The 16,748-nt window shown below is 47.6% G+C and overlaps 1 protein-coding gene across 1 annotated transcript in view; it reads right to left on the bottom strand.

The window, feature by feature from the left end:
- SLF1 (SMC5-SMC6 complex localization factor 1) overlaps window positions 1-16,748 on the bottom strand; it is a 181,734-nt gene that overhangs the window by 160,465 nt on the left and 4,521 nt on the right. Inside the window, exons 2-3 of the mRNA XM_082247713.1 lie at window positions 12,878-12,953; window positions 10,091-10,334 (exon numbers count right to left, since the gene is read on the bottom strand). Coding sequence (XP_082103839.1) covers window positions 10,091-10,334; window positions 12,878-12,953 — 320 coding nt within the window. The remainder of the gene's footprint in view (window positions 1-10,090; window positions 10,335-12,877; window positions 12,954-16,748) is intronic.

The following is a 16,748-nucleotide window of genomic DNA, read 5'->3' as shown; positions in this document are numbered from 1 at the left end:
TTAAAAGCAAAAAAAAAATAAAAAAAAAATGGGCCCTTTAAGGCCCGTTGGGAGGAAGCGACATATGACGTCGCTCCAGTCCTCCAAGGCCATAAAGTCAAGTGGGGGCCATCTTGCCCTCACTCGACTTCCTGCCTAGGACCTGAAAGGACCGGATCGTTTTCCCTGCTACTGACGACTCCGGTAAGCGGGGAAAGCGACCAGGAATCGGCGGGGGGCACCTCTTCCGCCGCCCATAAAAGTAATCCCATGGCGAATTAGCCGCTAGGACCACTTTTATGTGAAAGAGGACCGTCCCACTGTTTACGTCAAAGTAGCATCGTAAAACTGCGGCAGGCGGTCCAGAAGTGGTTAATTAACTGAGCCCCTTCCTTACTCCATAGCTAGGAGATGCTCTGTACAGTTAGCCCCACCCTCCTTCAGTGTGTCTTTATTTCTTTTTTGCAAATATAAGAATAAATTGAATGTGCATTACCAGGGGTGTCAAACTAAATGCACAGGATAAGAGTTGTGGCTGTCAGGTACCTGACTGGAGGCTGAAGTGACGAGAGGGCTCCCATTGCGGCTAAGATGGTGGTGACAGAGGGTACTGTGCCCCAAGATGCACGGGTTGCCTCCCGGTGAAGCTGTCTGAAGAGACCAGATGCGAGGACACCCACGGGCAGAGAAGGTGGTAACAGCAGAAGATTCTCTGGAGGTGCTGGCGGATCTTGACAGTAGAGTAGGCAGGAGCAAGGTAGAAGCCAGGCCGAGGGTCAAACACAGCAGGTCAGTCCGGAGCAGAGACAAGTAGCGTAGTCGAGATCAAGCCAGGGTCAGACACAGGATGTCAATCTGGAATAGACAGGAGCAGGTCCGAGAAGCAAGCCCGGTATAGAGCCAGGAGATAAGCCAGAGCAGGCCAGGGGTAGGCCAGGTCGGTAACTGGTAATCAAAACAAAGGCAGAAGGCACAGGAACATAGGATACAAGCTGAAGATAATCCAGCATTTTCCGATAGCCACTGATGTCTTTATAAGCCAGTGAACACTGGCAATTAGCGCGCTTTACGTACGCCAATGCGCCATTGCGTGCCATTCGCTAATACGTATGAATTAGCGTGACCATATTGGGCATTGGCATTTCCACCAATACTTCTGGGACTTCTTCTCTGACAGTGCTGCCCCCCCCCCCCCCCCATCCGGAGGGGCAGCCTCCGGATGCCTAGGTGTGCCTGTATTTCTGGGAACCTGTTGAAGAATTTCTGAATAGGTTTAGGAGCATGCACATTATTTGCTGGCTCCGAAGAGTTCTCCTCAGGTGGAAATCCTTTCCATTTAATGTGTTTCACTCTCCGTCGACCATCCATGATGGCTTCCACTTCAAATTCTGTGTCTTCCCCTACAGTAACCGATGGTGGAGGTGGCTCTTCTCTTTCAGGAAAAGTACTAGACACTGCTGGTTTAAGTAAGGAGACGTGGAAGACTGGATGGATTTTATTTGAGCTTGGCAGGTTTAATTCAAAAGCTACAGGGTTAAATTTCGCTCTTAATCTCCAAGGGTCCAATAAACTTTGGGCCCAGTTTCCGAGAGGGACAAGCAAGTTTGAGGTTTGCTGTGGAAAGTCAAACTTTGTCCCCAACCTTCAGCACAGGATTACCTTTTCTCTTCTTTCAAATATGATTTTATTGTAAAGGTTGAACCAGATAAACAGTACAATACAGTGTAATGTAACCAAAACATGCAGATCACCGAGGTAAATAACAAGTAAGTAAGAAGAAAGCACGCATATACGTGCTGTTAGTGCAAAGGTCAGGATAGATACTGAAGCATCAACAGAGGAAAACAAGTGCGTCATGTAAGCATCTACAAATACAAATAACCAAGTTTCCGGGGCACTAGGCCCATGTGGAGGTACTCAAGGTTGTTGTGCGCCAGCACCAAATAAGTGGTAGCGACCAATGCAGACTCATCGTCTGCGCAGCATAGTTCCAGTTCAAGGTTCAGAAAGTAAAGCTAAGACAGCAATAGAGAGATAAAGGGAAAACAGAAAAGAGAAAGAGGAGGACAGGCAGATAGGGGGACAAACACACATCAACAGGGAGAGCAAGGGGATAGGGAGGGGAAGGGGAAAAAAAAAGGGGGAGGTGGGGGGGGGGGGGAACCGCTCCGCACTGGATCCCGGGGACCACTCCCTCCGCGGATGACTTTCTCGTCCGGATTCAGGAGCCCAACAGAGATGTTCCCCGTTCTGACAGGACGAAGACCTTCCAGTATCCCCATACCTTCTCATACTTCTCACGCTGGTGGAGCGCCGTGAGGGTCAAATCTTCCAGTCTATTCACCTCGAACAGCCTCCGCATGCAGTCCCTGATGGTGGGCGATCGGGAGGTCTTCCAGTACTGCGGGATGCAGGATTTAGCCGCACAGAGGACATGGGGCACAATAGAAAGTTTATATTTCCTCAGAGGGATGCTGGTGCGTTGCAGGAGAAAAAATGCCGGCGTGTCTGGGATAGTATGTTCGGTCAAATCTCCTAGTAGGGAGCCCACCGCGGTCCAAAAGTCTCGCAGTTTCGGGCAGGACCAGAATACATGAAGCAGGGTACCCCTGCCTTCCTGACAGCGCCAACAGGTATCGGAGGTCCCCGGGAAAATTTTGCTCAGACGGGAAGGGACCCTGTACCACCTGGTGAGCAACTTATAGTTGGACTCCTGCAGTCTGTTACAGGTCGGCGTCTTTAAAGCTATGGTGCAGGTGAGGGCAAAGCGCCCCGTCGGGTCCGATAGCTCTGCTATGGAGGGCCAGCCACCTGGGCACGTAAAGCGAGATGCCACTCTCTTATCACGGTCTACCAGCGGTTGGAATGTTCGATCCATCAGGCCCGGAGAGAACGCCGGATTCCCCAAAATCGGAAACAGCGGAGAAGTTGCAGAAGAAATAGCAGGGTTAAGGAGGACCGGGGCCAACACAGAGAGGGTAACCCCAATCGCAGGGTGGGATACCAGAGCGGGTGGCCAGTGCCCCTTACACCAGGGGGCACCCCCTAGGGGTATCGTAGATTGCGCCAATTCCAGGCCAACCTACAACTTGTATGCGGAGTGTCTGCGCCAGTCGAGAAGGCGACCGAGGTGTGTCGCCAAGTAATATTTGTGCACATCCGGCAGGGCCAGGCCGCCACAGTGCTTGGGTAACGTCAAAAGTGCCCAGGACAAGCGTGGGGCGCCCGTGGCCCAGATGAACCGCACAAAGAGAGAGTGCAGCTGTTTAAAAAAGGCGGACGGAAGTTTAATTGGGAGAGCCTGGAGCAGGTACAAAACCTTAGGGAGGACCGTCATCTTCAGCAGATTGCACCTCCCGAACCAGGAATGAAGGCCGGTTGACCAGGCCTCGAGGAGGCGGCGGACCGCGACGAGCAATGGGGCGAAGTTGAGCTCGTAAAGCTTCGAGATATTCGGTGCCATGCGGGTGCCCAAGTACGTGAGCGCCCCCTTGGTCCAGCAGAAAGGCAGCGAGGAAGATATGGCGGCCATCAAGGTCGGGGGGATAGCGACCCCCATCGCCTCCGATTTACCGAAGTTGATTTTCAGGTTAGCATGTGTACCGTATAGCGTCAACTCCCTGAGAAGGTTAGGCGCAGAGACGACAGGGTTGGTCAAAGAAAACATCATGTCGTCTGCGTACGCAGAGACCTTACATTCAAAGTCCCCAACGGTAAGTCCGGTGATGTCTGAATTCGCTCTCACCCTACACAGAAAAGGCTCCAGGGAGAGGGCGAAGAGAAGGGGGGAGAGAGGGCAGCCCTGGCGAGTGCCATTGGAGATCGAGAAGGAGTCCGAAAGGACTCCATTGCACTTCACCTGCGCAGTCGGGCTCGAGTAGAGATGCCCAATCCAGGACAGCATGGTGGCACCGAGGCCTACAGTACGCAAGGTGGACGTCATAAACCTCCAGCTGACCCGGTCGAAGGCCTTTTCGGCATCCGTGTTCAGAAAAACGCAAGGGGTATTAGTGGACCGGGCAACATGAATGAGGTTGAGGACCTTGGTCGTGTTATCACGAGCCTCCCTGGATGGTATAAAGCCGACCTGGTCTAAATGGACCAAACGGGACATATAAGGTCCAAGTCGATTCGCCAAGATTTTTGCGAACACTTTCAGGTCCACATTTAATAATGAAATCGGGCGATAACTGGCGCAGGCTGAGGGGTCCTTTCCCTCCTTCGGGATGAGGGAGATGTGCGCCCGAAGGGAGTCCCTCAGGAAGGAAGATTCCCCAGATCCTAGAAGGTTGAGCCATTTCACCCAGTGGGGGCCGAGGGTGGGTAGAAAAGTGGTGAAGTAGGGGAGCGTGAAGCCGTCAGGCCCAGAAGCCTTACCCGCCTTACAGGAGCCTAGCGCGCCCTGTAACTCTAGCAGCGTGATCGGGGATTCCAGCGACTCGCAGTCTTCCGCCGCGAGGGAAGGCAAGTGCGCTGAGGCGATATATTCCTCTAGATGAGACGTGGGGGACACTGAGGGAGGGAGGTTGTATAAGGTGGAAAAAAAGTCGCGAAAGGTCGCAGCAATCTGCCTCCGGAGGGCAACCCGCTGTCCCGTCGGGGACTGAACGTGTGGGACGTAATTAGCCAACCTCTGCGCCCGAATGGAGGACGCCAGCAGCCGGCCACATTTGTCGCCAGAAAGATAGAACTTCTGACGAGCCCTCTGCAAGTCAGCCTTAGACTTCATAAAGAGAATGTCCTGAACCTTTTGGCGGAGTGCAATCAGTTCCAATTCCAATTCCAATTCTCTCGAAAAGGATCGCTTATGTCTAGTTTCCAGGGCATGGATCTCATCCAACAGCTGCTCCAGCAGCTGCTGGCGCTGTTTCTTGAGACGGGAGCCGTGCTTAATAAAAAGTCCCCGCACCACTGTCTTGTGGGCCTCCCATATCATGCCTGCGTCACAGTCATCCGGGTCATTCACCCGAAAGAACTCAGAAAGCTCACGTTGAATCTCCGCTTGTACCTCAGTGTTCTGGAGGAGCGAGTCTCTCAAACGCCACACCCCATCTCCGATCCCTCAGTCAGGGAGTAGGTCAGGGAGATGGGCGCGTGATCCGAAAAGGTGATGGATCCTATCGAGGTGGACCGTACCGCGTGGAGTTGGCGGTGTGGTACCAAGAAATAATCGATACGGGAATATGTCTGATGGGGTGGGGAATAGAACGAGTAGTCCCGCTCCCCCCCATGCTGGAGTCTCCAGACATCCACCAGCTGTGCACCATGGAGGGCTTGCAAGAACCTCTTCCGGTGCCCGTGGGGGATCGAGGACGTCCCCGAGGAGGTATCCACATCGGGCACTAGTGGCAGGTTGAGGTCGCCCCCTAGAATGAGTTGCCCCTCCTGAAACGCGGTCAATTTCTCCAAAACGCCCACCATGAAGGAGGCCTGTCCCTCATTAGGAGCGTACACGCACGCGAAGGTGAGGCGAGCCGGGCCCAGAGTCCCTTTCAAAAACAGATAACGGCCCGCAGGGTCCACCAACGTTCCCTCACAATGCCAGGGGGCTTTAGCAGAGAGGAGGACCGAGACTCCCTTAGATTTCGCCACGGTGTTAGTGGCATGGTATGCAAAGGGGTAGAAGCGGTTCTTAAGGAGTGGAAGGCGATCGTCCCGAAAGTGGGTTTCCTGAATGAAAGCTACATCCGCCCTGCTGCGGCGAAGTTCATTGAGGAGGACTTTCCGCTTCTCGGGGACGTTGAGCCCCTTGGCGTTCAAAGAAACAATGTGAATGGCGTCCATGAGCCCGTACGGAGCGGGAGGTATACACAAACAAGAGGGGGGGGAGGGAAGGAAAAAGGGGCAAAAGTTAGGAGCAGACAAGAACGGGAGTAGGAGGGGAGAGAGAGAATGCAAGAGAAAGAAAGAATAAGAGGAGAGGAAGAGGTAGCAAAACTAAAGAGCAGAAATTACTGCACGAGCGCCAGGAGGCACAAAGCCCACCAGGCGTCAACCTACTGGGGGTCGAGAGTTGGAGAAGGACAGACCAGGAAATACAAAAACGGGAAAAATGGAACCCGAGTCCGGATGTCCAGCCCACCCAGCACTGTGTACGTGTATAGGAGGGAGAGTAGAGAGTAGGAGGTAAAGGATACAGGGTACCATCATGAGAGAGAGAGACCTATCAGTGAGTATCGCATAGATGTCAGAGACAGAAATAAGGAAAAGCAGTGTGTCTGGAAGGGGAGGGGCCAGACTGAGAGCCCTACAGGGCAAGTCCAGTACCCACAGCAGCATCAAAGGCACATAATAAAACAGGTAGTGCAACCACGGCTATCTGCATCTCCGCCAAGTGGCCCACAAAAGACCAGGGGTCAAAGGACCCCCCCCGCTCTGGGGCATGCGAGGATCGCAGGAGCGAACAATGTAATAAACAATAACAATAAGAACATATTATCCCCGGCAACAGATCCCCATGTGAACAAGTGCAGGTCCCCATAACAGGCCTCCCCAATCCCCCCTCCACCCCACACAACCCACGGGGAGCCCACAGGCGACCCCCCCAGACACCCACCCCCGGGACTCCACGAGCAGTACTGCGGATGGCAGCGCAGGCCGCAGATGCGGCGGGTACACAAAGTGGGGGCAACATAACGGTCCGCAACGTCAGTCTTGGCGGGGCCCGGCCCCAGCACCCCCCCGCCTTGGACAGTGGGGGCAGCGGGTGGAGTAATTGCCAGTCAGTGGGGGGCAGCAAGGCCAGTCTATGCAGGCAGGTGAAGCAGGGGCACCCGCGGGGGGGCGCACCCCGGACATGAGGGGGGGTACTGACAACAAGCAAACCTGAGTCAAGTGGGCATACGCAGGGCAAGGTGAAGGAACCAGGGATCAGTTCAGCCAGCCGGTGAGCCGCCTCAGGGCATCAAAAAGAGCACGGGACGGAGGGTAAATACAGTCAAGGTTCTCTATGTGCTTCTGGCGCCCGGGGCCTGGAATTCCGTCTGGAGCGTTGAGGACGGGGAGATCCCAGAAAGCTCCCGGAGGAAGGTGGTCTGTGATCCGACGGCCTGGGTAGTAGAAGGAGCCAGTTGGGTACCTGGATGGGGTCAGCTTCCAAAAAGGCGAAGAGCGCAGGGAGCTCCGCTCGGGAGCGGAGTGTGAAGGAAGAGTTCGGCTTGCGGAAGGTGACAGAGAGCGGGTATCCCCATCTGTAGGTGGCGCCGCTGCGGCGAGCCAAATCCAGCAGAGGTCTCAGCAAGGCCCTTCGGTATAACGTGGCCCTGGAAAGGTCCGGCATCAGTTTGAGGGCCGCTCCATCAAAGTCCAGGGTGCCCACATCCCATGCTTTCCGGATGATAAGTTCACGGTGGGCAAACCTGTGCAGGCGGCACAGTACGTCACGCGGTCTGTCCGGATCCGAGGAACGCGGGCCCAGTGCTCTGTGCAGGCGGTCAAAGTCCATGCGGGGGGGTAAAGCCTCCCCCAATAGTTGCGCAAAGATCGCGCTGACCGTGGCCGGAAGGTCATCAGCACCCGTGGCCTCAGGCAGTCCCTTAATCCGGACATTGTTCCGCCGACTACGGTCCTCTAAATCCTCCATATGGATCTGCATGGCCATGGTCACCTCCTCCTGGGACCGCAGTGCAGCCTCCACCGAAGCCAGGCGTCCATCCATAGCCTGTATGGTGGTCTCCCCCGCCGACACCCGATCTGCCACAATCTGTACCTCAGCCCGGACCGCGGTCACCTCCTGGCGGTGTTTCGCCTCCAGGCGGCCCACGATCGCCTCGATGTCGGCCTTTGTGGGGAGGGCGCGCAACAGGGCGCGGAGCTCAGAGTCCACCTCCACCCGGGCAGCCGGTTGTGAAGGGCTGGGTCCCGGGGCTCCAAAGGCAGCCGGGGTGACTGACAGGGCTTCCGATGCAGCGGGGGAAGCCGGCGATGCTGGAGGAGGACTTGCATCCTGCAGAGGGGGAGAGCGTGCAGCCGCCATGTTGGAGGCGGCGGCGGGAGCCGGCGTGGGTGAGAAGAAGTGCTGGATATCTCCACGAACCGGGTTCCGGCGGGGGGTATTCGGTAGTCCAGCTGCTCCCCTTGTCCTCCTGCGCCTCGCTGATCTCATCCCGGGCGTCAGCAGTGATCGTCGGCCGGGTAAGGGTCGGACAGGCACGGAGCTCGGGGAGAACACAACCTCAGCCGTCCATGTCCAGACCACGCCCCCCCACCTCTTCTCTTCTTGTCAAAATGTTTTTTATAATCCCCCTGAGCTTTCTTCATGGTTTCCTGCAGAATCTGGTAGTTGGTTCGGAGGAAAGTCAGTCTATCCTGGACTGCAGGTACAGAAGCTTCTGGAACAGCATCTGGCAGAAAAGAGGGGTGGAAACCATAGTTAGCCCAGAATGGTGATTGGTTAGTAGATGCGTGGACTGAATTGTTATAAGCAAATTTGGCACAAGGTAGAAGGGATGCCCAATTGTCTTGGATAAGGAGATGTGTTGGGATGCCATTAAGAATGAATGGCAGCCTGTGGGTCTGCATAGGAGCAGCGTGTTTTGGCTGAGGGGTGCAATTTACACGCTGTCCTCCACCTGCAACGTAAAATAAGTAAAACCAGCTTGAACATCAGTTTTGTAACATTCCTTTTCAATCATCAAGGTTCTTTCCTAAATTGCTATACAAATAACCTTCTGTCATCATAGACCCCCTCTGCAAATCCACTTTTCCCTCCATCTCTCCCTACATTGTTCTCCTCATATACTTAATTTATTCATAAATGATCTAGAGGAGGGGATATCTAGTACAATCTCAGTATTTGCGGATGATACTAAACTAAGTATGCCAATATCTTCTATGCAGGATGTGGAAACCTTACAAGCAGACCTGAACAAAATAATGGGGTGGGCAACTACATGGCAGATGCGGTTTAATGTTGAAAAATGTAAAGTAATGCACTTGGGTGCCAGAAACCAGAAAGCAAGCTACTCTCTAGGGGGGAAACCTCTGGGTGAGTCTAGGATGGAAAAGGACCTGGGTGTACTGGTAGACAACAGGTTTGGAAGTGGCATGCAATGCCAAGCCACCGCAAGCAAAGCCAACAGAATACTGGGATGTATAAAAAAGGGGATTCACTCCAGAAATAAAGAGATTATTCTCCCGCTCTACAAGACTCTGGTCCGGCCACATCTGGAGTATGCTGTCCAGTTCTGGGCACCGGTCGTCAGGAAGGATGTGCTGGAACTGGAAAGATTACAGAGAAGGGCAACAAAAATAATTAGGGGAATGGAGGACATCAGCTATGAGGAAAGACTACAAGCACTGAACTTATTCTCGGTGGAGAAGAGATGATTAAGAGGGGATATGATATCAATGTACAAATACTGTACTGGCGACCCTAGCATAAAGAACAAACTATTCAGAGAAAGGGAATACAATAAGACACGTGGCCACTCACTAAAACTAGAGGAAAGGCGGTTTAATCTTAAAGTACGTAGGGGGTTCTTTACTGCCAGAGCAGTAAGGATGTGGAATTCTCTTCCACAAACAGTCGTATCAGCAGGGAGCATCGATAGTTTCAAAAAACTATTAGCTGAGCACCCTAAAGACCACAACATACAGGGGTATACAATGTACGGTTAACAGCAAACACACACACACCCCATAGGTTGAACTGGATGGACTGATGTCTTTTTTCAACCTCACTAACTATGTACCTATGTAACTAATATTAACATAGCATTCTAGCAAAACCCAAACAAATTCATGCCATCCCAAAACTTATAAAGAAACACTCAATGATACAGACAACTTACAGAAATATAGCAGTTACTGTGCTCATATCTAGATCTCAAGTGAAAAATATTATACTCAGGATTCAGTCTGATTAGCTATCTGCAATTTTGAGATGAAACCTTTGTTATCACTAGTAGAACACCTTGGTTAAATGCAACACAACCTATACACACACTAAAGCTTAAAAATGAAAATACAAAAGTTTAATTGGGATAGTGTACATATTATTCAAAAACACAAACACATCCTTTACAAAGATGACAGAGCTAAGCTTAGCCAAATGCATGAAATGAAGCAGGCTTTTATCTCGCCTCTTTAGCAGAGGGGAATCACATCCTACCTCAGAAAAGACTCCCTTTCTTTATCAGCATCCTCAATGAGAAGGACCACTTTCCATCTGCTGAAGGCCCCAAGAGCACGAATGTGTGTCAGGTGTTCGCGCCATCTTTTTGGTGCAGATTGCATCTGAGGTGAATAATGGGCGTCTCTTTCCATTTTATATCCCCATTCGTAAGTCGTTTCATCAAGCCATCTGCCGCTTTCTGCACTGTTAATTACGTACTCTTTAGTCAGAACCCACTTTCCTGGAAAGTAAATGAAATGTGAGCCAAACAAAAAAAAAGATTGTGGGGACAAATAGTAAATAAAAGGATGATCAGCACAGCAATAAGTTCCCAGCCTTTTTTTGATGCTAGTTAAAACTACATGGCCCCAGAAATTTCTTTGAAAGCTTTCTTGTCACTGTCAGTCATGACATTAACATGTTCTAATGACTTATAAGCAGTTAGAACATACAGCTGTATATAAAGAAAGTAAAACCGTATCAACATGTATATTCAATGTATGAAAAGGGCACCTTATCAAAGTGTTATTTAGGCTGCCAAGGTTTTCCTTTTTATTTTTTTATAAAAAAGAGACAGAGAATGACAATGAATTAGAAGTGCTGGTAGTTGTTCTTTGAAATCTTCAGCTCTCTGCTCACCTGGATACTTCTGCAGCTGTGAACTTATGGTGCTGCGGGAGTTAATACAAGAGGCTGCATCTTTCACAAGCACTCTTCAAAAACGGCAACTATGCCCACCCTTTTCGCCCCCGTCCCAATAAGAAGAGCTGTAACATTGCTTTGTGCAATGAAAAGCGATCTCTGAATGGAGGATAGGCAAATAAATTAAAGGTTCACCTTAATTCCTAGAACTCTTTTCACTGCAGGAAGATAGTCTAGCTTTTATGAATGGAGTAGGGGGCAGAAAGGGTGGGCATAGTTGGCATATTTGACAAACGCCTATGACAACTCCAGTGACTCAGTTTAAAGGAGAGGTTCACCTTTCTGAACATTTTACACACATTTAGGGTGTAACATGAAACATGTTCAGCATCTGACTCCTCTTCCCTCAATTACCCCCCCCCCCCTCCTTGTGGCAGCCAGCCGGGGATCTTCTCCCCGTACTTTCTGCCACAACTCAAAGAGAGCGCAGCTGTGCAGGGCTCCGCCCTCAAGGTTGCATTGATTCACAGATCCCTGTGAATCAATGAACTACAAATACCAACAGCTTTGCAGCTGTCAGCTTGTGGTTCTACCACGCCACTGTTGAGCACACTGGTAGTTCATTGTAAATGAAGTAGTAGTGCGCTGACACCTTATTATAAGGAAAAAAATTATATACTGTATAGCTGCTGCAATCACCAAATGTGTTCTCACATCCACAATGAAAGTATATAAATGTATGTGATCGCGCTGCCTCAATAAATGAATATGGTGATAAATGAAAAATAAATAATTAAAAATATATACACATTTCAAAGAAATAAAGTGCCAGTGCAAACTATATACCAAACACACATAGGAAGTAATAGAAAATGCAATAAAAAGTCCACTTGAAACTATGCCTAATTGGTAAATCTTCCTATTATTGTGCAATTAGGAGAGAGAGTGCTTTATTGAATAGAGACTCTTTTAATTGCACAAAAATAAGAAGATTACTGGGTGACAGTGGTGGACCATGTCAAATGGCATGCACTCGGGAGCTGCCTTTATGGCACGGGCTCTGAAGATCCAGCACGGTAAGCCGGACCTTCAGAGCGTATGTGCCGATGACCTCATCGGCTGCAAGCACTATGAATATCTCCTAAACTGTGCAAGTTTAGGAAATAATCCCAGTACCTACAGGTAAGTCTTATTATAGTAGGTACAAGAAAAGACTAAGACTTTACTTCCTTTTATAGTAATTTTGGGGCTTAAAATTTATTTTAAAACATGTAAACAGAAAAATAAAAAAAATTAAAAAATTCCCCAGAGACTTAAGTGGTTAATAAGGGCCTTAATGGCAGGATCATCAGGTATTATGTAAATGAAAGCTCCACATTTGAGAAGATTAAAAACAACAATTTAAAAGTGTATCCAAGAAATAACTTACTTGGCAAATTATTACTGCTTGAACTGTTTGATTTAGAACTGATCATTTAAATGTATATATTGGATATAGATTATACATGTATGTGTGTGTATATATATATATATATATATATATATATACATACATACACACACACACACACACATATACTGTATTCATATATATATACAATGTTTTTATAGAGTGCAAAATCTGGTGCAGCTCTGCATAGAAACCAATCAACCTGTCCCATGTCTTTCTGCTGCTCCGGTCCTCTGTTATCAGCATGCTAACTTCTGACAAGTTATCAGACACAGGAGATAAAAGCAGTTGGAAGTTTGTGTCGGGGTGGGTGCATAGAGATAGATTAGCAGAGAGCTGGTCTATTCCCAGCACAGCTCTGCATGTTTCTTCCTTTCTCTGCCTATCTGGAGGGGGGGGGGGGGGGCGTGTGCCTTTCCTCCAATCAGCTCACACACAATGTATGCCAAGACTCTACACCCACTGCTGGAACTGGAAGAAAAAATTCTAACACGATGTTCACTTTCTAAACAATATAGAAAAGGGAAGCAAAAAGATATACAATTAAAACTTATGTAGGGAGATTTGCTTAATCTCTGTGTATCATCTGAGGCTGTTCACTTCACTGGGTATATGTGAGGGTTTACATACACGTTAAGGTTAAACATGATATAGAAACTGCTAAAAGTGAATATAGCTTGAGGGGTACTAACCTGAAGCACAGGCTGCTAGCCACTTTTCACTTCTGCAAGGGTTCTTTGCAATTAGGTGTGTACAGTTTTTAAATTTCTGAAAATGAAAAAATGTTATATTTATTTAATTTAAACAGATTTGCTTTTTTTGAGTTGATGAAAATCAAAAATTTACTGTATAGTGTAAAATCAGTTATCTTGGAATAAAGGTCAGCAAACATGAATTTATTTTTACTTTGGTAGAATAATAATTAGTAACATTTACAGATACAGTATATAGGTAAATATTGTGGAGCTTAACAGACCTGAAGTATGTTTAAGCCCCTGTTCGCACCGATGTGACTTGTCATGTGATTTTACAGCTCCAAATCACATGACAAACCGCCCTCATTTGCCGTCATTGGAACCGTTCATATTGCCGCAACTGATGTTTCAGCGATTATGAAAAAGGTTCCTGCAATACTTTTTATCAATTGCATTACAACTTACATAGACTTGTGTTAAATGAAATTGCAATGAATCGGCAGCGCAAATTGCACTAATGTGAGGCTTTGAAGTTGCGCAATTTCAAACCCACACCAGTGTAAACTAGGGCTTAAGGCTCTTGCACATGGGCCACCTGAGCCCATTCAGTGTAACAGAAGCCATATTTTCTCTGCTCAGGTATACCGGGTGCAGCTGTGCATTGCTGTATATGTGTATATGGCAGTGCTATTGTAAACATGGGTGCAGTACACAAGCATTTGCACACAGCCGTTCATGTTAACTGACAGGTTGTACGCTGCATTCGGGTTGCCTAAGCTGAGGAAACAGAGCTTCAATTTTTTTTCTCTAGTCTTCACTTTATGTCAGTTTTTTGGGGTCATGTTACCCATTGGGGGGGGGGGGGGGGTTTCCTTCACAAGAAATGTGGTTCACAGATAACCTCTTCGTCTCTCACACATGTACATCACATACAGACCAGAGCAATTTCTAAATTTCTGATATGGATGTGCTTATTCTGCAATATCTAATATGTAAGATGACAAAGTAATAAATATTGGGTTTGTTTTTTTTTTTTTTTTATATTAAAAGGACAAAAGGCTTTTCTTTCGTGATAATTCCTTGCAAAAAGATTTTTTCATGGAATCCTTAAAAAAAAAAAAAAAGTATAAAAGAGCACTTAAAATAGAACTAAACCCATCGATTGGACGGTTTCTCAAAACAGTGCTCATACGTTTACATACCCTGGCAGAATTTATGATTTCTTGCCCATTTTTCTGAGAATATGAATTATAACACAAAAACTTTTCTTTCACTCATGGTTAGTGTTTGGCTGAAGCAATGTATTATCAATCAACTGTGTTTACTCATTTTAAATCATAAGGACAACAGAAACTATCCAAATGACTCTGATCAAAAGTTTACATACCCTGGTGATTTTGGCCTGATAACATGCACACAAGTTGACACAAACAGGTTTGAATGGCTATTAAAGGTAACCATCCTCACCTGTGATCTGTTTGCTTGTAATTAGTGTGTGTGTATAAAAGGTCAACGAGTTTCTGGACTCCTGACAGACCCTTGCATCCTTCATCCAGTGCTGCACTGACGTTTCTGGATTCTGAGTCATGGGAAAGCAAAAGAATTGTCAAAGGATGTGCAGGAAAAGGTAGTTGAACTATATAAAACAGGAAAGGGATATAAAAAGATATCCAAGGAATTGAGAATGTCAATCAGCAGTGTTTAGACTCTAATCAAGAAGTGGAAAATGAGGGGTTCTGTTGAAACCAAACCACGGTCAGGTAGACCAACTAAAATTTCAGCCACAACTGCCAAGAAAATTGTTCGGGATGCAACAAAAAACCCCCAAGAAACTTCAGGTGAAATACAGGACTCTCTGAAAACATGTGGTGTGGCTGTTTCAACATGCACAATAAGGAGGCACTTGAAGAAAGACGGACTGCATGGTCGAGTTGCCAGAAGAAAGCCATTACTACGCAAATGCCACAAAGTATACTGCTTACAGTACGCCAAACAGCACAGAGACAAAGTCATTTGGAGTGATGAGACCAAAATTTAGCTTTTTTGCCACAACCATAAACACTACATTTGGAGAGGAGTCAACAAGGCCTATGATGAAAGGTACACCTTTCCAACTGTGAAACACGGAGGTGGACTGCTGATGTTTTGGGGATGTGTGAGCTACAAAGGCACAGAAATTTGGGCAGAATTGATGGCAAGATGAATGCAGTATGTTATCAAAAAATACTGGAGGAAAATTTGCTTTATCAGCCCGGAAGCTGCACATGGAACGTACTTGGACAATCCAACACGACAATGATCCCAAACACAAGGCCAAGTCTACCTGTCATTGGCTACAGCAGAATAAAGCCAAGGTTCTGGAGTGGCCATCTCAGTCTCCTGACCTCAGTATCATTGAGCCACTCTGGGGAGATCTCAAACGTGCAGTTCATGCAAGACAGACCAAGAATTTACAGGAACTGGAGGCTTTTTGCCAGGAAGAATGGGTAGCTTTACCATCTGAGAAGATAAAGAGCCTCATCCACAAATACCACAAAATACATCAAGCTTTCATTGATGTTAAAGGGGCAAATACACGGTATTAAGAACTGGGGTATGTAATTGTCATTTCGGTAGTTTCTGTTGTCATTTTGATTTAAAAAGAGTAAACGCAGTTGATTGATAATAGATGGCTTCGGCCAAGCACTAACCACGAGTGAAAAAAAAAGTTTTTGTGTTATAATTCATATTCTCTGAAAAATGGCCAAGAAATAATAAATTCTGCCAAGGTATGTAAACTTATGAGCACAACTGTATATTCAAGGCATGACGTGAATAATAAATGTCACATTTGCATGTGCTGTCAAACCATCAAATGGCTGGTGTCAAAACTGATCACACATGCAGCACCATGGCAACTTCAGAACAGAGACCAAGATGGCAGCTAAATGTAAAGGAAAGGAGGGTATAGTTCCACTTTAATGAAAAAAAAAAAAAGGGATGAAAAAAGTCTAAAAATTGTAAATCAGTAAATAATATTTAAGAAAAAAATACATGAAAAAAATAGCAATGGTGGGTAGGAAAATGTTTGTTGGACTGCCCTGGCTATGGACTAGAGCAGGGGTCTCCAAAATTTCTAAAAAAAAGGGTTGATTTACTGTCCTTCAGGCTTTAAGGCGTGCCAGACTATTGCCAATGGGACTAGAAAATGCGTCAGTGAAAGTAAACAATGCACCATCATTGGTTTTATTAGGAGGAACATTGACCCATTGTATCAGTGGGAGGAATAATGCCCCATCATTGGTGTCAGTGGAAGAATAATGCCCCATCATTGGCATCAGTGGGAGGAATAGTGCCCGATCATTGGTATCAGTAGGAGGAATAGTGCCCCATCATTGGTATCAGTGGGAGGAAGAGTGCCCCATCAATGGTATCAATGAGAGGAATAGTCCCCATCATTGGTATCAATGGGAGGAATAGTGACTCATAATTGGTGTCAGCAGATAGAATTGATGCCCCGTTATTTGTGTCAGTGGTAGGAATAGTGCTCCATCATTTGTGTCAGTGGATGCAATGGCTATTGATCATTGACATCAATGGATGGACTGGTGCCCCAAGGGCCGGAATAGGACAAGAAAAGGACTACATCTGGCCCATGGGCCATAGTCTGGAGACCACTGGACTAGAGGAAGGGGTTTGTTTGCATTTGCTGGCATGGAAGCAGTTGAAGTGCCAAGATCGCATTCAGGAGCGTGTGTGAGGACATTTTTTTTTCTGCTCCAGCAAAAATCTTGGATGGGAAGGTTGTTACTCCAGATGGTAAGGTAGGCATAAGGTAGGCATTGGCCAGTGCTGTTGTGAGTTTTAGGGTTCCAGTCTATCTAGCCAA

The sequence above is a fragment of the Pelophylax lessonae genome (assembly GCF_965119305.1).
Source record: "Pelophylax lessonae genome assembly, chromosome: 1".
In the NCBI taxonomy this organism is placed as follows: domain Eukaryota; kingdom Metazoa; phylum Chordata; class Amphibia; order Anura; family Ranidae; genus Pelophylax; species Pelophylax lessonae.
The sequence above is the reverse complement of the archived record's forward strand: the minus strand, read 5'-3'. Positions and strand labels throughout refer to the sequence as shown.